The sequence below is a fragment of the Platalea leucorodia genome (assembly GCF_965183815.1).
Source record: "Platalea leucorodia genome assembly, chromosome: 5".
NCBI classification, from domain to species: Eukaryota; Metazoa; Chordata; class Aves; order Pelecaniformes; family Threskiornithidae; genus Platalea; species Platalea leucorodia.
This window is the reverse complement of record NC_138827.1, coordinates 70,234,226-70,256,279: the sequence shown is the minus strand read 5'-3', so window position 1 is coordinate 70,256,279 and position 22,054 is coordinate 70,234,226. Positions and strand designations below refer to the sequence as shown.

Below are 22,054 nucleotides of genomic sequence, written 5' to 3'. Positions count from 1 at the left end.
AAGCGGAATGTAGTTCCTGTAAAATGATGGTGGTGTTTGGCCTTTAAAATACCCCACTGTAGGAAAGAGATAGTCATGCTTGAGTCTATCTGTCATAATCTAAAGCTCCTGAGCTTTTGGATAGATTATATCAGAAATGTTAACTGAATATATGCTGTTATTAGCCGATCTCTGTGGCAAAGCAATGTATGAGAGGAAGACAATCATCCAGCTCTGTAATTTATGATTTTAGAATGTTTTTCTGAAGAAGATAGTCGTTGAATGTGTTTTCCATTCAGTTTCCTTTCTTTTTTTCCCTGATTTTTCTTACATTTAATGTTGGATGATTGGCAATAGGGAAAGCAGCTTTTCACGTCTTAGCTATGCTGTCTGAAAGGCCAGTGTCGTATGTGAAGCAGCCTGGTGCCTGTCCACACCGCCATGGGCACATGGGAACTTAATTAAAATCACTGTGGCATGGCAAGAGCTAGACACTCCTTGTTGAAAGATCAAGCAGATGCTATGGTTTATTACCTCACAGTCTGGAGGAATCTTGTCCCAGTCCACAAGAAAACCCCTTAAATTGGTCTTAACAGTAAAAACTAAGAGCAACGTTTCTCTTCCAGGCCTGTTTCTCTGCCAGGTTGTTTGTCAAGCTGAATTTGAAGCACACTGGAGTAGCATCACCCTGCACGCTCTCAGCCCCCTCTGTGGACACAGAACTTGTCCTGGTTACTTGTGGCCATCACTGGTCCATGTCATTAATGCACACAGCTTTGAACAGTATTTTTGTAATTCACAAATTTATCGTTCAAAAGCAGGATTTTGTGATCCCAACTTTATTGCTAGAATGATTTGTTATGAACTGTTGAGTGTGTGATCTACAGGGTTGGTTTACTTGCTGTTGTGACTTCTAGATGGTGAACTTGCTCTTAGCCAAGGGGGCAAACATCAACGCTTTTGACAAAAAGGACCGAAGAGCTCTTCACTGGGCAGCGTACATGGGTAAGGCTTGGGCTGTTGCTCCTTCTTTTTAATTTCCTATTTACAAACCAACAGCGTGTTTTAAAATGGACAAGAGCAGACCTGGCCATGGAAAGTGAGTGTTGTATTTACCCTGAAGAGGGAAGAATTCAGCAGATCTAAATACACACTGTCCATTTACAGTTTTGCAGCTGGTGAGAACTTGGCTGTGATTTCCTTTTTAACACAGATAATTGTGGGCTTTTTGTGTTGCTTTTTTCATTTTGGTCTTTTTCTCCTGACTCCAATTCCAGCCTGAAGTATATTTGGGCTTGAAAAAATACAGGTTTTATTTGTTTCAGTTTGTGCTAAAAACTACTTTATATAAAAGGCAGATAAATACGATCATAAATTTTGCTGTTTATCTGTGTTTATAAGTAGCTAAATTATGATATTGTTAGGAAGTGCTTCATAGGCTTTCTTCCTGTGAGGAGCAAATTGTCGTCTTTTATTCCAGAGTGGACAAGAGCAACCAATTTGTCTATTCAAAACATCAGCGGCGTTACCAAATACTGCTTAATTAAATCAATTGACCTTATAATTCCTTTCAAGTTAAAGGAAAGTTTCTTATAGTAGGGCATAATAATTTAAAAATACTAGAACAATATTGCCTGTGATGGTTGTCACGCTTGTTCAAGAATTTTTGTTGGCCACGCAGTGTATTCCAGATTATAATTTGTGAGATGTTGCGTGCCCTCGGCCAGGAACTCTTTCATCTGACCTGTCAAAATCTTGATTTTAATCTTGGCACTTTTGGAAATGAAATAATAGGAGATTTCAAACTGTGAGAAAAACATATTGTGCTTTTTTTTTTTTTTATATATACACAGACAGATGGAAAGACTCTTGCCAACGAATGTGATTTGGCTTTTGAGCTAGCAAGCTTTGAACTCCACTCTGTAGAGGTGAAAGGCTTTTACATTGTGCTGTGCAATTCCACATCTCTTTTGTTCTTAATTCTTTTCAGAAATTCATGATGTGCTTTTCAAAATATTTAGATAACGTTTAAGACCTAAATTAGCAATGGTATTTAGGAGTCCGTAGTGTAATTTGGACAGAATTTAGATAACGAGACCTGAGCATGTTATCCTGTAAACCTTCATGTAGTTTCTTGAATGCTTAAATATCTTTGGGCACTTTGGACTTTGTTCATAAAGTTTCCTAGGTCCTGCATATGACCAGAGCTGCCTCTCTCATGAAGGTGCTGTACAACTCAGACGGTGCACAACTTTATATGGTGTTTGACCTAATAAATTCTTAATTCTAAGAAAGACAGCTCTGCTTCAGCATGAAGCAATAAGGACTATTCCTCAGTTAGCCTTGATTTAATTTTAGTGGTTAGGTCACTATCTGGGAAGGCAGGCCAGATGGTTTGAGACCTTCAGGGAGAGGATGAAACTGAAGATACAGGTGGGTTGTAAGTTGCATTTTGAGATGCTCAGCTCTTCCCCTGTATCCTGTAGGGAGATCCTAATTCAGGGGTAGGTATTTCGCTCCTGAAGGCAGCTCTCAATCTGTGTGACCATTGAGGCTATTGCAATTATCTTAGTTTGCAGACTAAGTATGTGTGTATGGACTATGAGTTCAGGTTCAAACATTTTTAGACCTATGTTCAGGATTTTTTGCACAGTTTTGTGTTAATGATACAGTTTTGGAGATTCAAAAACCTGATCCAAAGATCAGTGGATTCAGTAGAAAATCTTGTGTTTGTATTGGTAGGCTTTGGATCAAAATCTGCACTCACTTGAAATTTAGTCTTCCATGTCCTTAATGGTGCTAGAAAAGAGGATACCTTCATTTCATCATTTATTCAAGTTATTTTGTATTGTTAACAAAAACCAACAAGTGTCAGCAGTTGTGTTTGCAGATGACATCAACACGATGCTGTTTTGGGAGACTTGTATTGTCATGCTCCTGTGCTCACTGCCCTTTCTGTAACAGGGAGAATAAAACACAAACTCTTATTTTCAGAGAAATAAATGGGAAAGAGGTGTGGTTTTGTTCTTTTAATGACTGGAAAACTAATTCAGTAAAGAGAAATTTGACACATCTGGTGAAGGTGAACGCATGGATGTCTTGACAAGGCCTAAAGCTAGGATTAAGAACATTTATGAAAATGTCTTTTTTTTTTCCTTTGTAAAACTGTGGGAGCATTGTGAAACAGCAGTGAAAGGGGCAGTGCATTAGCAAGAAAGCAGTAATTTTTGGGAGAAGTGATGCTGTAGGATGGTATACTCATTGATTACTATCTTTCATCTTTTGAAGGTCACCTGGAAGTTGTTGCCTTACTGATTAATCACGGTGCAGAAGTGACTTGTAAAGACAAGAAGGGTTACACCCCACTTCATGCAGCTGCATCCAATGGGCAAATTAACATTGTGAAACACCTCCTTAACCTGGGGGTAGAGGTATGTGGTAACGTGCTTTTTGTGGCTTCCGTGTTTCTCCATATTTGGAGATATTCTTTTCTTCTTTCTTATGGATGCTGCTACAGACATTGGCAAAGCTTCTAAAGAAAATAGTTCCCATTTTCTGGACCACCTTGTGTTTTATGTGGTTTATTGGTTCAAGAGCCAGGAAATATTCTGGAATAAAAAATGTCTGATATGGACAGTAAATTCCAGGCCACCTTGCTGAAGAAATCATGAAATATATGCTGTTCCTGCAGAGGAAGATGGAATAATGAAACTTCCTTTGGCTCAGCATTCCCTTTGATATGATGAGCAGTTGTTGTCAACTTATACACTGCATACTTTACTAAACAGCAGTTCAGGCTGTTTAAGTTTAAGGACCTGTATTTCCTCTGTAGCTGATGAGGGGAAGGAGAAGGATTATTTTCACTCTGGAAAAGAATTTTTTTTCAGGGCACAGACTTCTCTCAGTGTAATATTGTCAACTCAGTGGTTCAAAGCAGCAGTGAGATGACCAGAAGAGCCTGCACTGGTTTATCAGAGATGTCAAATAAAGCCATTGCATTTGCCATTGCATTTTCAGCTGACTTGACCTGCCAAAAAAAAGTCAGAAGTCTGTGTTCACAGGCTGTTGACTGTGAAGTTGAAGGGTAATAGGTGTTTCCTGTTATTAGCAGTACTATGCTAATAACTGTCTTGCACATTCTTCACCACTGGGGATATGATCTTTGAGACGCTTGTATTTCGTGGAAGGGTATTCACGTCATCCCCGAGTCTTTTGTACAATCTGTCTTGTCCTATTTTACAGAACAGCAGTTGAATACTAAGCTGGTCGTCAAGAAGTAACAGAATCTTAATTACATCTTTATAATACTGAGCTACTGAAAGTGCTTTCTTATTGAAGTGTAAATGGCTCTGCAGTTTCACCTTCCCTTCACTCAGATACCTTCACTCCCTTCCCAGAAGAAATCTGTGGAAAGAGCTCTTAAGCCTGATTCTGTTCACAAAAATTCAATAGTTGGTGTTTTAATTTTTTTTTAATAAAGATTATAAGCTTTTTATTTATGCTACTTTCCCACTTATATGTAAAAGCTTTCCAGCTTGTTAGGACTTTTGTCATCATCATCATTACATAGTCCTGCTGTCAGCTTTAAGCTTCATACTGGCTTTTAGAAATTGCCAGTAGGATAAAAAGTTAATAATAGTAAAGGTAAAGCATTCCAAATTAAACTCTCTGGGAGTATATTTTTGTCAATGAAATTTGCTGGTGAGAAATATGCCCTATGACAGTTAAAGCCTCCAGCTATTTCCATTTGCAGTACGTGATGCATTATGTAAAATGGTAAGCTGATGTCTGTAATTTTAACTATGTCTCCTTGTCTCATTTTAGATTGATGAAATGAACATCTATGGAAATACCGCACTTCACATTGCCTGTTACAATGGTCAGGATTCTGTTGTTAATGAGCTGATTGACTATGGTGCTAATGTAAATCAGCCTAATAATAATGGATTCACTCCCTTGCATTTTGCTGCTGCCTCCACTCATGGAGCACTGTGTCTTGAACTACTAGTGAATAATGGGGCAGATGTTAACATTCAGGTAAAACTTGCGTTGCAGCACTTCAGTTTTACTTTATCCTATTTGGCACACCTCAGGAGACTGGAAACTATAATAACGAGTACCGCATGGCTTTAAATCCTTGATAGAAGTAGAGCGATGCTGAGAATGTTTGATCACTAAACTGTTTGGATGAGATTACTTTCCAGCAGAGGAGCTCTCAGTGCCTTGATAAATATAATGACAGCTTTAAACTCTAGGCCAGCCACTCTCCTGAAGGCATGAACCACTACTAAAATACAGTCCCAGGAGCTCTGTCAAAATGTCATCTCAGGGAGTGGTGGTAGGTCAAGGAACTATTCCTCTCTGGTGTTTTTCTTCCCCCTACAATACGGATTTAATTAAACCTGATTCTAAAAATTTCCTTTTGACTTTACTGGGGAATTAAGAACTGCAGGTTATTTATTTACCTATTTTAGAGACTGAGTTTACAAAGTCTGATTCTGTTTAGGATATCTGAATGCTCTTGAGATACAATTGATACATCTTGATGAAGCTGAAAGGGACTTGCTGTTATCCAACGGAGGGTACTGGTATAGGTACTAGAAGACTTGAGATCTCTGAGTTTATATAGGATTTTGACTGCTTTACTTTAAACTCTCTGTATTTCAGTTTCCCATCTGTAAAACTGGTCTCCTAGCGTTTAACACCTCTAGCAAGTCCCTTGAGATCAGTGAATAGTCAGCACGCTATTTAAACTCAGAATTATTAAAATGAAATTAAGGATTGTGCTTGCCAATGAATGCAAAACCCCATCCCAGTAAACATGAAGTGATGGGAGTAGTGAGGCTGGAACCCTTCCCTTGCTATTTTCGCAGCTCCTCGGCTTCCTCAATCTCAGTTTCTTTCTCTAGAACCCAAAACATTGACCTCTACTTATTGTACCTTTCCTTTCATATGCCTTCCCTGTTTTCTAATTGTCTTTCGTAGACATCCTATTTTTGATTACGTGGAAATTTATTAGCACAAACTTGTTAATATAATGGCTTTTATTCTGGAATGTATCTATAAAATGCAGATTGATACACAGGATATAGTTCTTGAATCTCTTGGAGACTGCTCCTACTTAGCTTTATAGTTCCTTTGCTTTTCTTTATTCCCCTCGTTGCAAGGGTTAAGGGAAATAATGACTGAATGGGAAATGTTACTTAAAAATAATATTAATGAATAATATGTCATATGTCTGTAGGTTTCTAGCAGGTGTTGTATACAGCCAGGCCGTAAAGACAGGCTCCACTCCAGCCCATTTCCTACTCATTGATGAGGAACTGTTTTACTTGTATGCTTATACCTTCTGCATTTACCATCATGAATAGATTCAGTCCGACAGACTTTTGAAGTTAGTGGAGGTTTTATCTGAAGAATAGCTGTAGGATGTTGAGCTGAGAGACTTCAAATGGTTACCACTGCTTTATATGCTGAATGGTTGCTTTTGTTTTGTTTCTGTTAGAGTAAGGATGGGAAGAGCCCGCTGCACATGACAGCTGTCCATGGGAGGTTCACACGGTCGCAGACCCTCATTCAGAACGGTGAGTTTCTATGCCTGTTTAACAACTCGCGAAAAGATTAGGCATTTCCAAGGTTGCAATTTTTAGTTGTTCTGACCCAGAGTGCCAAAGGACTGTTCTGAGAGCTGCTCATCTGTCCATCAACTTCTGGCTTTGAGCTGCACTGACAGCTCTCATTCCAGCATGTCATCACAAGTTGAGATTTTGGTTGTGAACGAAATCCCATATTCTTCCAGCTGACGGTGGTCCAGCTGATCTGTTGTGATTCTTAACCTGAAAACAAGAGTTCAAACATGTATTTAGGTCTTTTTTCTGCTGAGAAGCAGACACAACTGTCTTTCTCAAATTATTTAAAAACTAAAAAAAGAAAGTTTCTAGTTGTCCTCCCTTGGGAGCCCTGGTGTTCTTAAAGCTTAGACCATTTTCTCTACGCTCCACTCAGCAGCTGTACTTCCCACACCTCCCTTAGTTCCACCCCTCGCCACTGTCTTCATTAAGTGTTGAATAAATACTCAGCAGGGTGGACCCGTGCCACCTTGTTTGTTCTGGCATAGCCGGGATTCCTGATTATCGGTCATTTATCAGGTATCTCTTTTGTCCAAGAATACTATACAGTATAACAAATATTATTGTTGGAGATCTGGCAGAGGCCTGTTTCCAATTGACAGAGGTTGCTGTTACTGATTGTTTACTTATGCTTCCCAGCTTTGGCCACTATACCAGACAGGAAGATCTGGGGTTTGTTGGTTGGTTGGTTGGTTTTTTGTTTGTTTTCCAAAATCCCAAACTTGGAATTTAAGTGTGAGATGTTGAAGGTGGCCGAACAGTTATGCTGTAAACGTAACGACACTTATATCTACACAAGATTGTATTTTAAAATGGAGGTCTTCAGTACATCATGCTTCTTTCAAGTCATCGTGCAAATTGTTGTCATATCTCTTCTTGGATAAATAAAACAGTAATAAAAGGAGTTTGGGCAAACTGGAAGAAACTGTGCTTTAATGCAATTTTTAGTCGTTTAGTCAAATATGCTCTCTGACTTACAGTTGTTGTTTGCTCTCTGTTGGATTTGTGTGTGAAAGGACTGGCAGTTCTTTGTCTGTCCTTCACGCCTCTCTACTCTTCTTCAAGTTACTTGGGTTTCGCTTTTTTTTTTCTTCATTTGCTGCCCCTCTAATTTTAGTGTTGTACGAAGATCTGATTGCAAGTGACTTTATGCGTTATTGCCATGGGATATTGTGGAAGAGAGACATTTCAATGATTTAAAGAAATGGAGTTTCATTCTGCAGTACTTAATGAATTGGCTAAAAATGTCTCAATTTCTGGCTGCTGTCTCTAGCAACTTGTAGAGGAAGAATGGATTACCTTAAAATTGGAAAATTGCAAATGTGATACCTATCTTTAAAAATGGGGAAAAAGAAAAGCTGGAGAATTTTACATAGGTCAGACAAAAATTCTGAAAAGAGTGAATGAACAAACTGTTTATAAACACTTAGGGAGGAGTAGATTTCTCAAGAGTAAAAGATGCTGAAACATCATAATTCTCTTCTATAGCAGAGTAGTAGGCTTTGTGAACACAGCACAGTCCTCTGACTTTTCTGTGGGCAGGTAATGTTCATGGAGACCGCCACCGGTGGAGCCTCCACCCCAGGGAACCTGTTCCAGCATTTCACTGACCTTTATTTACCATTAGAAAATGCTGTATAGTGCTTTACTAGAACTTGTCTTGTTGCAGTTATGGCCTGTTATCTCCTGTGAATAGTGGACATGCAGTAAATACTACCATATCCTGATGTTAGCAAGACTTTTTACATGCTTTCATAAAGTATTCGCACAGCAAACTAGCAGAGTATTAAAATATTACAGTGTTGGTGCCTAACTAGTTGAAAAGCTTACACTCGGAGATTCATAATAAATGGATTGTTGTTGAAATGGAAGGTGTAGTGAGGGGGGTTTCGGTTTCCCTCCTGGGTCTGGAGCTATCCAGTATTTTCACTAATAACTTGGATAGTGGAATAGAAAATGTGCTTTTAACATTTGGAGAAAACGTGAAGTTGGGAAAGACTGCTAGTTTGGCAGAAGGTGGAGTCAGAATGGAAAATGATCCTGTAAAATTGGAGACAGAAGTTATAATGCAAGTGAAGCAAAGGAAAGATGCCCCCCAGGCAGGAGTATCAGTTGGACAAGTTCAGAATGGCAACAGCCGGGTGGGTGGTGGTTCCTCAAGAAAGAATCTGGGGCTTATAGAGGATCAGAAGCTTGTTGATCACAAATCAACAGTGTCGTGGTGCTTAAAAAAAAAGCATCAACAATGTACATGGTGCTGTACAATGTACAGGAGTGTACAGACAAGGGCATAGGCAGCAGGCAAGACGTAATCCTTTTGCTCAGCTCAGCGTTGGGAGACGTCAGCTGTAGTGCTGTTTCTGGCTTTTGACATTTTACTTCCAGAAGGATGTGGGCCAGCTGGAGAGGACTGGGGGAAGGATGAGAATAGTTGGAGTGCAGCAAACCTGACCTACCAGGAGAAACTGAAGAAACCACAGTTCCTTGGTCCAAAAAGAAAACAAGGACTTGATAGCAATCTTTGCATGGGTCAAAAGCTGCAGCAGAACAGAAAGAAATAGTCTATTTTTCTTGCTTGTGAGGATAAAACACAAGATGACAGGCTTAAATCACAACAGGAAAAGTTCTACTTAAGTGCTGTTTGGTTGTTCTTTGGTAAGACATAGAGAAGGCACACAACACGCTTGTTGTTTGCAGTGCGTTCCTGCTGGCCTCTTGAACGAACTCTGTTTAACATTGTGGTCTTACAGGTAAGGTTGAGTGGCAATGCCTTTACGAATGAGGGCATAGTTTCAGCGGTTTATTCTGTTAGTTTAATTTGAGGCATCCATTTGTACCTTTAGATGAGTGGCAAGTCTGAATCATGTACTTGACTGTTGTATGTCATCCTGTTCACCTGTTTCCCACCATTTTTCCCCACCACTGCAGTTGGAGAGGGAGGTGAAAATGCTGCTGCCAGACCATGTTTGGTACCAGTGCTGACAGCTTGCTCTGTGCTGGTTCTTGGTCTCTGAAATTTAGTGTCTGTGGCTGGACTGGTTATGCTGCATTCGCTAGAGAGAAATAATGTTTGTGGTCACTGGTTCATACTTAATCTTTTAGTGTTAAACTGCATGAAAATGTCTTTTGCAGGAGGGGAAATCGACTGTGTTGATAAGGATGGTAACACCCCCCTGCATGTGGCTGCAAGATATGGACATGAGCTTTTGATTAACACCCTCATAACCAGCGGAGCTGATACTGCCAAGTAGGTGGCTGAAGTGGAGCTGTTTCTAATGATCAAGTGTTATGTCTGATGCCTGGGAACACAGTTACTCCTCAGGTTCTGAAGTGTGAAGATTAAAATGGATAAGCATAAGTGTACCGTACTTCAGGGGGTGACATGAGGCTAAAATATGAACACTTGGGAAGTGTGGAGGGGAAGGAAGCCCTGCTAAGTTCCTGTTGTGCCCAGTTATGTGGTTACAAGTAGTACAAGTACTGCTTTTTCCTAAAGCATTGATGTGGCACAGTGGTATATAATGTTTATGAAATACATATGTACATAAAGTGCATCTTGATCACAGTTATTCCAGAAAGTCTGTAGCAATGAGTTTGTATAGGAAATGTAATTGAAAAAAATTCAGATGCCTTCGAAGGGAATTGTGTGCATATTCCTTAGTATCTAAATTAGCCCAATGTTTAGTGGCCTGTCATACATGGTGATTATTCTTTTGTCTTCTATCTTGTGGTATGACGTAGGATAATCAATAGAAATGCAGTATTGCAAAGCAGATGTTACTAAGTATTTCTGATCTCAATATAACTAGAGCCTGTCTTGATGGTTGCATGATTTCTGATTCTCAGGTGGCTGAAATAATAGGACTGCTTTTATCTGATTCGTGAGTTTGGGAGTCTTTTTTGAATAGAAGGACAAGTAGATGAAATTAGACACATTTCTAAAAGTTGTTAGTGCTTTCTGCTTCAATTTTTTTTTTCTCTTGCACATGTGTCAAGACTGCACCCACAATATGATATGTCAACTGAAATATTGGTAGGTGGTTGATTTTTAAGAGTACTTGAGTATTGGTTAGTTATGTTCAGGTGCTTATGGTCTGTCAAAAGAAAATAGCAAACCTGAAGGTAAACAAAGGGGTGTAAGACCAGAGTAATGCAATGCTACGAGGGATATCTGTACCAGGTGTTTAATAGCAGCATCTGATTTCATTAATGTAAGTTTTTGGCAATTACCTCCACATGTCTCGGAAATATAATTTAAGAGTCTTCTACCTAGAACCTACCATAGAAATCAGTGACTTCTCTTGACTTACCTACTAAGGAAAACCTGCTTTCAGATGCAAATGAGCTGGTTTTAATTTTAAAGATACTTGCAGCTCTCAGTATTTTGTTTGTCTGCTTGACAACGTTTAAGAAAGTGGCACATTTGCCCATATTCCTTTATCAAGTACGACTGTTGCCATGCAAACTCATGAGGTGGAGTGCATCTTCAATTGGCATGGATAATGAAATTCCACAGGCTGCAGCTAACGTCACTGGATTTTATTAACATAACCAACATGAAGATCTTGGTGTCTAAATAGATGTGTATTTTTCCTAGCTCTTTCTCCAATACAGTGAGTCTCTGTCTGTCTCTTATCCTGAGTTTTAAAGGGAAAATGAGATGCAGTGCCCACTCTTGGAATCAGGGTTATCCAGTTAGAAATTTCTATTTCACACTTGGGTGACTGGAACATTGATCGAATAAAGTACTTTTTCCAGCAGCAGAAATAAGTGAATTAAGAAGTTGGCTCAGAGATACCAGGCAGACCCAAACGATGATACTTTCTGTGCTAAACAAGGAGCACTGAAATGCTGGGAATGGGCTTTCATATGTGCTGCATGTAAATAACTCTGGCTGAGCTCCCCGAACTGGCTTTGAAAAGAAAATTCTGCAGCGTTGTTAGCAACAACTGCGGACAGCTTGGTCAGTCTTTGAGGCAACTGCATTTAAAGGGGAAAGTGTGTAAGTGATGGGAGCAACCAGTGTCAACAGCGCTATAGAAGTGTGACACTGGTTAGCAGATGTGCAGATAGTGTATTTCGATGGAAACCAGCCAAAACATGTGCTGGGTGGAAGTCTTGACCTAAAAGAAAAAAAATATTGCTTTAGATAACTAGGTGGAGGAGGAGATAGAGGGAAATGGGTGTAGGAAGAAGCACAGCAATACAGAATGTCCAGTGTTAGCTTAAATAAATGAATCCGCAGCTAAAAAATGCAACCTGTTTATACAGATGCAGCAGCTTGGTGGAGCTTGTGCTGTTTCCTTCAAAGAACAGGCTGTCAGATCATCTTTTAATAGATTTACTCCAAGATGTATACGCTGACACTAACAAAATTAAAATTTGTACAGCACCACAAGTCACTCCTTAGTGTAGTGAAGCAGCAAGGAGGACACATTTAATGCGAAGACTGAGGAAGGATGGGCCTGTGGATTCTGGAAAGAACAAGTTTTTAAAAAACAAACCAACATTAGTTAAATACATATATGTATCAAATGTTGGAGGAGAGCAAGATATCTTTATAAACATCCACATTCATTTTTGTCTAAAGCTTCATAAGTGATTATGATTTATGGTGAGTCTTGCAGAAAGACGAGTTCCTTTGTCTTCGAGTCCGTATCTGAAATCCTCTTCCCCCATCCACCAATTGTCTTGCAGAAATGAAAGGCAGATATGAATCCATCTGCTATTGTTCAAGAGTTTGTCATTTTTCAAAAATATATCTGCTGAAGCAGGCAGTAGATGATAATCTTGTTGAGATAGTTGGTTTCAGAGGCTCCATGTTTATGTGCACTTTATGTGCTTTTCATAAAACAATACTAGATGATAGAAGCCGAGATGTCCAAGTCCAAAAGTCGTCTAAGACAGTGAACAGCGGCATGCTTAGGGCCTGAACTGGGATGATTTGCTGATGCTAATAAAAGCTGCTGTGTGCTCAGCTTGTTTAAAAGCTACATGGTTGCCTGATAGAGATTTAGCCTAATGATAGGTGGCTACCTTCCCCCCCGCCCCCTCCCAGTATGTCTGCTCTGAGAAGTTTAGAGTGTAATTGAAAAGAGGGTCCTGTGTTAAAGGAGGGGGGAAGTGAAAGGGAGTGCGAGGAGAGTAGCTGGAGCAAATAGGAAAGTTAGATGTTTAGTTCTTTGGATGTGGGAAGAAAAATGTAAGTGTCACAGCAGCCTAAAGGAAAGTGTGAAGAAGAGTCATCAGCTACCCCAGCCCCCATGGGAGAGAGAGAGGGAAGAAGGGGGGAGGCTTTGAAAACCTACATGAGAGTTATCCAAAGGATGTTAACTGCAGGAAAAATGGGTTTCAGAAATAACATTGAGAAGATTTTGGCATTTACTTTTACCTCAGAATGGCAGTTGCAGTATGTGTAGCTGATGCAGAAATTTGTGCATCCTACACCGGGAAATTGACTCCAAGTAATATCTGCTCTCTTGCTTCCTCCCTTACCTTGGCTTTCGCCTTGAATTTTTAGAAACCTTCCTGCCACATTCTGTTCAAAGTGTAATGCCAAGATTTTGCTATATCAGAATATTTTTAACTCCCAAGAAGGCTGGTAAGGAAATACAGATAAAACTAACACAGCAGGAAGAATCTTCCTCGAAAAGGATAAAAAACGCTGCCTTTGTGGAAGGAGCTTTTGATGTGTTGTGTCTGTATGCAACCTGCATTTTCACATGACTCTGTGTAATGAGGCTGTTGTGCCTTTCAGGTGTGGGATCCACAACATGTTCCCTTTACACTTAGCAGCGCTGAATGCTCACTCAGACTGCTGCAGGAAATTGTTGTCATCGGGTAAGTAAATCCCGCAGTGTCTGTGGAGCTCGAGTAGTGTGTGTCTCCGCTGCTTACGGCCCCTTTATACTCTTTGTTGTGAATTGTTCCAACGAAAGACTTCCTGCGCTGCCGCGTTCGGCTGTGTGGTGTGGCGTACGGGAGCGTGCGAGGCTTTCCTAACGGCGTGCTGGTACTTCCTATATTGTTCATGCCCAAAGCCCTTTCCTCCTGGCAGGTTCAGAGAGTTTAGGATAATTCACCGGGAAAAGGGAGGAAATTAAGGACCCTTTTCCAAACTGTAGGAATGTGAGACGCCATTTTGCGTTGGGTTCCCCCCACCAAAGGAATAATTCAGGAAATTATCTCCTTGGGGCCTGCACTGGCGCAGGGATTTACATCTCACTGACAATGGTATATTTTAGATGCAGCTGAAGTGTGTTTCTGAATCCAGCCAAAGTAAAGGAGTTAGGCTGGCCAAAGCTCTGTGGGCACGAGAGGGGAAATGAGTGAAAGTGTAGTGTCAAGAGAGCAATCTCAGGATCCTCACCAGAGCCCAAAGCAGAAGGAGCAGGAGTTTGCTGACGCAACTGTTTCAAAAGAGGCAGTAATCAGGTGCCAAATCCCAAATTCTTTTTTTCCAGGCAAGAGTTCCCATGAGTTAAAAAAACACAAGGCAGATCATATGCTTTTTCTAGAAAATTGCTTCATTGCTTAACACGTAAAATCTCCTACTTTTTTTCCCTAAACTTGAGTCCTGTAGGATATAAAAAAAAAAGTGTGACAAATGGCACTTACATACCCCGTTACGTTAAACCTTGGTACGCTCTGGCCTTGACCACTAGATCAGGAAGGAAAAAAAAAAGCTCCAGGTGACCAGAGTTAATACTGTTAGTCTTATATCTTTGGCCTTGTGCGTCTTGATGAATATCCCTGCATGCTCCTGAAAGCCTCTTTCCAACCTGAAAACCACACGCAATAAAAATGGCCCCGTTTCATGTTCAGGCTGACTCTGTGGTTTTTCCTCATTTCTTCGTGTTTTCTGTCTTCATGTCCTGCTGTCGCAGTCCTCTTGATAAGTATCTGCCTCACAAATGCCTGTCACATGGTTTTAAATAGGGATGTGGCGCAGAGCTGGATGCGGAAATAGATGCTCATCAAGTTTGCAGCTCTTTTTATAGAGCTGCCAAACGGGAGCAGCCGCTCGCCGTTCCCGTGACAACCTCTTTCTGACTGTAGTTGCTTGCTTTCTGTTTTTTTCCAACTAACTGATTTTTCTGTCTCTGCAATGTTTCTTGTGGTTTAACTAGGACAAAAGTATAGCATAGTGTCCTTGTTTAGTAATGAGCACGTGCTGTCTGCAGGCTTTGAAATAGACACCCCTGATAGTTTTGGAAGAACGTGCCTCCACGCTGCCGCTGCAGGAGGGTGAGTAGCTGTGACTGTAGCTGTTGTAAGTTATTTTGTGGCTTGGTTGCAGATTTGGTGCCAGCCAACTTGACTATGCCATCCACAGAGGAATTTATTGCGGTGCAAGGGACGCAAAACGGTCTGATGTCAAATTTTGGTCACTTGAGGCTGTCTTTTCCCACTACCCTCATGTGGGGTTGCTTGCAAAGTAAAGGAGGTGGTCTGATTCCCTCTGCCACAGACAGCCAGGTTGTGCTTTGAAGCATGGGTTTCAGGCATAGAGTAAACCTCTTCCTTTCCATGCCCCTGTGAAGACTGCTTCAGCTTTGGGTGGGGGTGCTGCATACTCACCCAGGTCTGTCTGTTGGCCACGACAGTCACTGAAGACCAGCAGTCAGCAGGAAATCATCAGTTCCTAGGGCAAAGCGAGTGAGGAGAAGGAGCTGTGGCTCCTGGGATGCTGCTGGTGGGGGAGTTCTTCCTGGCCTCCACCTTTGGACTGTGTCCTTGTCCAAAAATGCAACTATGCAACAGTACCCATCAGATTGCAACCCTGGAGTCCAAATGCAGTTCATCTCCCTCTTTCCCATTTTTCAGGTGCAAGTTTAAAAGTTTCTAAAAGAAAAAAGAACAAACCAAAACAACAACAAATAAACAACCCCAAAACAAACAAACAACCCCCAACCTCCAAATTAGAAAGTCAAAAGACTGTTGTTCTCTCAGGGTGATGCATTCCTGATATGTGCTGGGAGGTCAGAAATGGAAACAAATGAATACTGAAGTATGTCAGTTTGAGTTGTAGATGTAGCATCCAGTTAGTTTAAATACTTCCAAATAATTGTCAGTGAAGTGCTGTGAAGTTAACCTAGCAAAAGGACAAAACATTTGGCAAGCATTGAATTTTGACTCTTCTGTTGAGGACTTTATGGCTCAGAAAACAGCTGAAATGGAGCCTTGGCTAGAACCCAGCTTGGATTCTCTATAAGCAAGCAGAAATGGTCATCCACAGTGAATACTTGGCACTCTTTCTGGAAGTTGTTTTTTCTTCTCGGTGGACCAAAATGTATATCATAAAGTATTTGTTATTACAAAAAACTAATAAAATTGATGCAAATAGTGTTTTATTATTCTTATGATATTATTCTTCTTGATATTTGTCTCATATTAATAGAGGAGGTTTGACTGTTGCTTGGATGGAGATTATTATAGTATAGGTCAAATGGTACCTCTTTGATAAGGCTGCACCCCAGAAGAATAATAAAAACAACCTGGAAGCCCTAAAGAGAAGGAGAGGCTTCATAAGAAGCAAAAGTGGCTTATGAAAACAAACCATATTTTTCCAGTGGTTTACTACAATTGTCATCACTAACAAGTGTTTTTATTTTTAGTATGTTGTGGCAAGTGTTATGTAGCTATTTTATGCAATAGCAATTTAGAGTAGGGATGAACATACGCCAACATATTGCATCCAGTCTTTTTTTTTTTTTTTTTTTTTCCTGGAGCTGGAGCTATACAAAAGGCATTAGGTTTTTTCCTGAGACATGCAGGGGTACTAGAAAAATAACATACTTCAAGGGCCTGCTCATCTGATTGTGAACACAAATGATTTATTGCCACTGTGAATGACAAGGAGTCTTGGAAAGTGCTGTGCTTGTTTAAGTCATTTTCTGGCTTGGAGTCATACATTTCTCTTGAATTACAAAAGATGTGAGAATTCAGCTGTTTTATTTTCTATTAAAAATCACCTGGCTTTAAACAAGGTGAAGCAGCATCTGTGATGTGGTGAATTCTTTCAACACATACAAAGCGATGGAGCCCTGCTCATCCCCTTATATAAATGCAATATTGATGTGACAATCACTTTAAATAGCTGTGCCCCTTATTCAACAAAGCACTTAGAGATGTGCTTAAATCTATCAATAGTCAACAAATCATATGAGAATAAAAGTAACTCCTGTGATTAAATCTCACAAAGTAAACAGGATTTGAGCAAAGTGCTTACTGTTGAATGCTTTGCTGAACGGGGGTGGATTTCGTTAAATGTCACCTCTTCATTATTAGACTGGCATTTTATAAGCTAGCAACAACTTTCTTTTAAAATTCTCTTATAAAATACCAGTTCCGTGTGGGAAGCATTAGAGTACAGCTCCCATTGAAAATCTCCAAACACACTGAATTCAGATCACATTTACTCTGCTGTCTTCGGAAAATTATTTTTTTTTCTTCTGCAGAAGAGAAGTTTGAGGTTTTCTAGAAAAAAAGGAAATAGTTTTTTAAAGCTTCATTTTCTGTGTGATTGAATTTCATGTTGTAGTTGGCTGTACCCTGTTTTTGCACTGCAAATAATACAAAAATTGTTAGAGTAACTTTTTCCTTTTTGGGAGCAGGGGGCAACACAGATGTAAACTTCTGTTTTGTTCATGTTTTATTTTCTTTACTTCTCTTTCCAGTAATGTTGAATGTATAAAACTCTTGCAAAGCAGTGGAGCTGATTTTAATAAGAAGGACAAATGTGGGAGGTAGGTAAACTATGAAGCTCATTTAAAAAAGAAAAAAAAGAAAGAGAATCTAACAGGCAAGGAAGAAAGACCATGTCTGTCTGGAAATCATATGTTCTATGAAAAATGACAGTAAAATAAAGTAGGAGTTTGGCCTTCCCTGCAGAACTCTTGCTGCTGCAGTTATATGCCAGACAGACAGGTGCAGACTTCATTAAAGACATAAAAGCCATCCCACCCTCTTGAGTTTTCTATTTTAAAAATATCACAGGTTTATTTTTTTTCCTTATTGCTTCTATTATTGCTTAAATTCTTGTGCTTGTGTGCCCGAGACAGCACCTGGGTTATGATGGGAGGATTGCTGCTATTTGACGTGCTTCCTAGAGGTTTTTTTCCCCCCATATGAAGTGTTGCTATGAGTGTTGCTATGCCAGCTAAATAAGATGCTGTGAGGGATACCGTGCTTTGCTCTGCCTCCCAACTGGAAGAAAGTAGCATGTATGCAGAGCAACAGCAGCGGCTGTCACTGGGAATAGGTTGTTTGCAAGACAGAGATTGAGGATCTGTATCCTATTAGGCTTCGTAGGAGCACCAAAAGTTCCTATTAACACGATATTTTGTTAAATTTGCATAACTTTGCATTTCATCACAAGAGCATAAGGCACCGACATTGACTGCTGGAAATCTGTAGGAATGTGGCAATTAAGATTTGTTGTTATCCTCGGTGGTGCATATTGGAATATGAGGTAACAAATTGTCACTTATGTTCCAGGACACCTTTGCACTATGCAGCTGCAAATTGTCATTTCCACTGTATTGAGACACTGGTGACAACAGGAGCCAATATTAATGAAACAGATGACTGGGGACGCACCCCTTTGCACTATGCTGCTGCTTCTGACATGGACCGAAAGTAAGAAAGCCTCTTTGTATTCCTTGTTTAAAGTGTTCTGCTAAATCAGTGTCATTCTATTCTCCTCATGATGCTACGTCATTTGAGCCAAAAAAATGATCCCGCTAGCAAAGGAATTTGTCTCGGATGTATGCATAACTCCACACTGCGTTGCTCTGACTATAAGCCAAATTCCCAGATGATGTGGCATTTCAGCTCTACGGTTTACCTTTGATGTAACGCACGGTTTTGCAGCCACCCTGTCCTACTGAACTGTTTTCACAACATTTTGTCATATGCTTTCCTCTGTGCGGTTTCCTCGCAAGAGTAAGCTCAGAGAATTTTCTACATCTGCTTTGCAAGTCCATCAGAAGGGATGGAACAAGAGACAGCAGGAGAGGTTTTCCCAGATGGACTGCTGTGACAGACAAACATCTGGCCATTCTGACAGACTTTCTGGAAAAGATGAGATAGATCTACTGGTCAGTCTCTCTCCACTGTCTGAGATGATAAAAATGCTCGCCCTGTCCAGAAAGGTTGCTTTTTAGAGACTTAAAAGAGAGAGGCCTGGGGAATATCCTTTGGCAGAATGCAGTGCTGTTCTTGTGAGAAAGGGGGAAAACAGCTCCAAAACTTAGAAATCCTGTGGTTAGTGACTGCAATTTCTAACTCCCAGATAGTTGCATATTTTGGCAATCTCTTCATTATAACATACTGTATAAAACAGACTCTATTATCCTGTTAGTTCTCTATAAAAACTGTTAGCAACCTGTATTTATTTTAGGTCATCCCCTGCTTCTGTGTCTCATTCCTTTAGACGCTAAGGAACTATTTTCTTGGTTTCTCATGTAGTGAGGTCTGATAAAAATACATCTGCCTCATTCCCAGAAGAATACCACCTCAAAGCCACTGCAGGAAAACTTCAGCGTAACTTTATGGTAGAGGTTTGTATGCTATACCAGAGCCTTGGTAGCTGCTTTATCATGTGATAATACCGATATGAAAAATGTCTTCCCTATCACCCTCAAGGCTGAACGGTGCTGGGAAGAAGGCAGCAGGATCTTCAAAGGTCTGTGCTTGGCATTACAATCAGAGTAGGCTTGTAGGAAGGCTTTCACCACTGGCTGTTTCTAATTCTGTCTTCCCAGGGTGAGTTGTTACTCGAGGTGTTGAGGCTTTTGATTCCATGTGTGTTTTTCACCTTCTGGCTCTTCGTAGGTGAAGTTCCTGCATTTAAACAAGCTCTTGGTTAACTTAAGGATGTATCTACTTCCATCATTAATTTAAAAAAAAAAAAAAAAAAGGCAAGCTTACTTTAGTCACATCCTGAAGATTGGCAGGAATATGTGGCCTTTATTTGCCCTCATAGTCCAAACCTAAATTGATTCTGATGTGGTGATGCTGTCTTCTCATTAAATTTTCCAGTTTGAGATGTTCTGGAAGAAGCCTTGTTACATAGATGAAATGCTATTTGCAGTCTGTGATTTTATAGGTCAGCATATTTTTTTTTCCTGCTAAATAGCAAAAAAACTCCCAAGGTCAGGCAGTCTCAGTCCAAAGAATATTAATAATTATTTAATTTTGGATGTGGGCAGTTAATGAGCAGGGAGAAGTCTTGGTGCAGTGAGGCTGCCCTACTGCTTCAGCTGTTTTGGTAATTGTTGTTGCTTATGGTCTTCGGAAAGTACCCTTTCCTGCAATGGAAATCACAACAGCATTTTCATTGAATAAATGATTGCAGCTTCTGAGTATGTACTGTTTCTCCAGATCATCGCTTATTCTGTTCAGGGAATCTTATTTTGGGATCTCACTGATTTGTAGTTAACCGCAAGCAGATACAGGTAGGACTTCAGCATAGTACGTGAGTACTGTCTATGAGCTTACAATGTTAGTGTTCAGGGGACTTATTTTATTAATAACAAAGTTTTCTGTGAGTCAGCGGACATCAGACAGACCCTGGGTTTGGAGAACAACACATTATTGCTAGCATCCACAAGAAGAATGTCAAATCTTGATATTAAAAATGGGAAATTGCATATTAAAGAAAGAATATATTGTTCTGCATTGTGCAGAATCCAGTCTGGAATTTGCTTGTTATATTGGGATTGAAATTAGCTACTGTCCTTCTACAAACCTTTCAAGCTACTAATCCATGATGAAAGCAGTTTGTAAATAAATGTATTCTGTGTTAGCCTTGGTGGCCAAGAAAGATCATAATCACAAGATCATGATTGTAAGATCATAAATCATAGTCTTCTGTCTGCCATCCATCCAGCTGGGAGGTAGAGGTGCCAAAAATGATCCAGATGTTCAGGAATATGAAGACATGTTGAGCTCTCTGAAGAACCTAAAGAATCTGACCAAGAGATCCACACAGTGTTGCCGAGATATTTCAAAGAAAGTGAGGAGAGTCAGCGACACAGCTAGTGCAGATTCAAGATAGACCGATTTAGTATCAGTGACTGAAGTTTCTCTAAATCCTAAATCCTGGAGAAGATCTAGCAGGTTGCTGTAGGAAGAAGCAAGCTGTGGTAATCCTGAGTTCCTCTCTGCAAAGGAAGCAAAACGCACAACATTGCTGTGGGAGAAATGGAAGGATTCCAGAAAGTGATGATCAAACTGTTTCTGATAGAATCCACAATTTTCTGTTTTTTTGGTGATTTTTTTGTTTTGGTTTTTTTTTTGTGTGTGTGTGGTTTTTTTTTTTCTGGCATTGACTTGTAGGACAATAAACTACCATGTTGTAGTTGTCTCCATAGCTTGCAAAACTTATTAGCTGCAGACCCATGCAGTACACTCATTTAACTTGTATAATTCTTATTGTTGGCTGGAGGAGGTCAACTCCTTGAGGAGGAGATTGGGGATGGGTGGCAGACTGCGTCAAAATCACTGGTATGATATTTTGAAAATAAGTTGCATTTTTCTGTCCTCTATGCTAAGAAGAAAGAATATTTTAGGTAACTCCCATGAAAATGCTGAAGAACTTGAAAGAGCCAGTGAGATGAAGGAAAAAGAAGCTGCATTGTAAGTTTGGTGTTAGTAAAGCAGTTAGACTCCATTTCTGGAGAATGCCACTGCTTTGGGCTGCAGTTTACACTCTGCTTTTGCTCGTTCATTGCTCTGCTAAACACAATGCTTGGCTTTAATGAGGGCTCACCTAAAGAAAAAAAGCTCTATGCTCTTCTCTGTGCGCATATTCCCTAATACTTCTGTTTCTGTGCTTGTTGCTGTTTCTTAATTGAAAATGTACTGCTTCAGTAGTTTAATAATTCTTTAGTATCATGCACTGACTTATTTTAATGCTTTGCACTGAATATGTATGTTGCAAAAAGAAGTAGCCGATGGCTTCTTCAATGTATTTACTTGGATTAACAACCTCAATGTATTTACTCTGATTGACATTTTCATCTAGCTGCTTAATGATTTTTTTTGTTTGTTTGTTTTAAAAATCCCCTTTTTCATATGACAGCCTTACATTCACTACAAATTACAAGCTGTGGAAGAAAATAATAGTAACAAAATGATGATTTCTTGATGGTGTAAGAAAAAGTGGCAGGGACCTATAAATAGCATAAGGGATCCTTTGAAAAACGTGTGATTTCTTTTTTTTTTTTTTAAAAAGCCAACAAAGAAGAAAATATATTTATGTATGTACATGCCAGGAAATTAACTCAGTTAAGTCTTTATTTTTCAGCTTGCCATAGCGCATGTTTGGAGGCCAATCGTTTGATCTAGGTTTTTACATACAGTAGTAGCAAATCTAGGCTGTTTACATCATGGTACAGAGTTGTGTAGTTTTCTTTCAGGCTTCATAATAGAAAATCATT

The 22,054-nt window shown here is 39.8% G+C and overlaps 1 protein-coding gene across 4 annotated transcripts in view; it reads left to right on the top strand.

The window, feature by feature from the left end:
- The window catches only part of ANKRD44 (ankyrin repeat domain 44), a 146,354-nt gene that overhangs the window by 87,166 nt on the left and 37,134 nt on the right, over positions 1-22,054 (top strand). For 2 of the 4 annotated variants that reach the window (XM_082314589.1, XM_082314587.1), the window contains exons 6-15: positions 897-984; positions 3,268-3,410; positions 4,804-5,016; positions 6,485-6,563; positions 9,741-9,855; positions 13,366-13,448; positions 14,792-14,855; positions 17,288-17,356; positions 18,108-18,248; positions 21,171-21,251. In XM_082314589.1, coding sequence (XP_082170715.1) covers positions 897-984; positions 3,268-3,410; positions 4,804-5,016; positions 6,485-6,563; positions 9,741-9,855; positions 13,366-13,448; positions 14,792-14,855; positions 17,288-17,356; positions 18,108-18,248; positions 21,171-21,251 — 1,076 coding nt within the window. Of the gene's footprint in view, positions 1-896; positions 985-3,267; positions 3,411-4,803; positions 5,017-6,484; positions 6,564-9,740; positions 9,856-13,365; positions 13,449-14,791; positions 14,856-17,287; positions 17,357-18,107; positions 18,249-21,167; positions 21,252-22,054 lie in introns of all 4 variants that reach the window. The other 2 variants (XM_082314588.1, XM_082314586.1) reach the window with 1 other exon arrangement.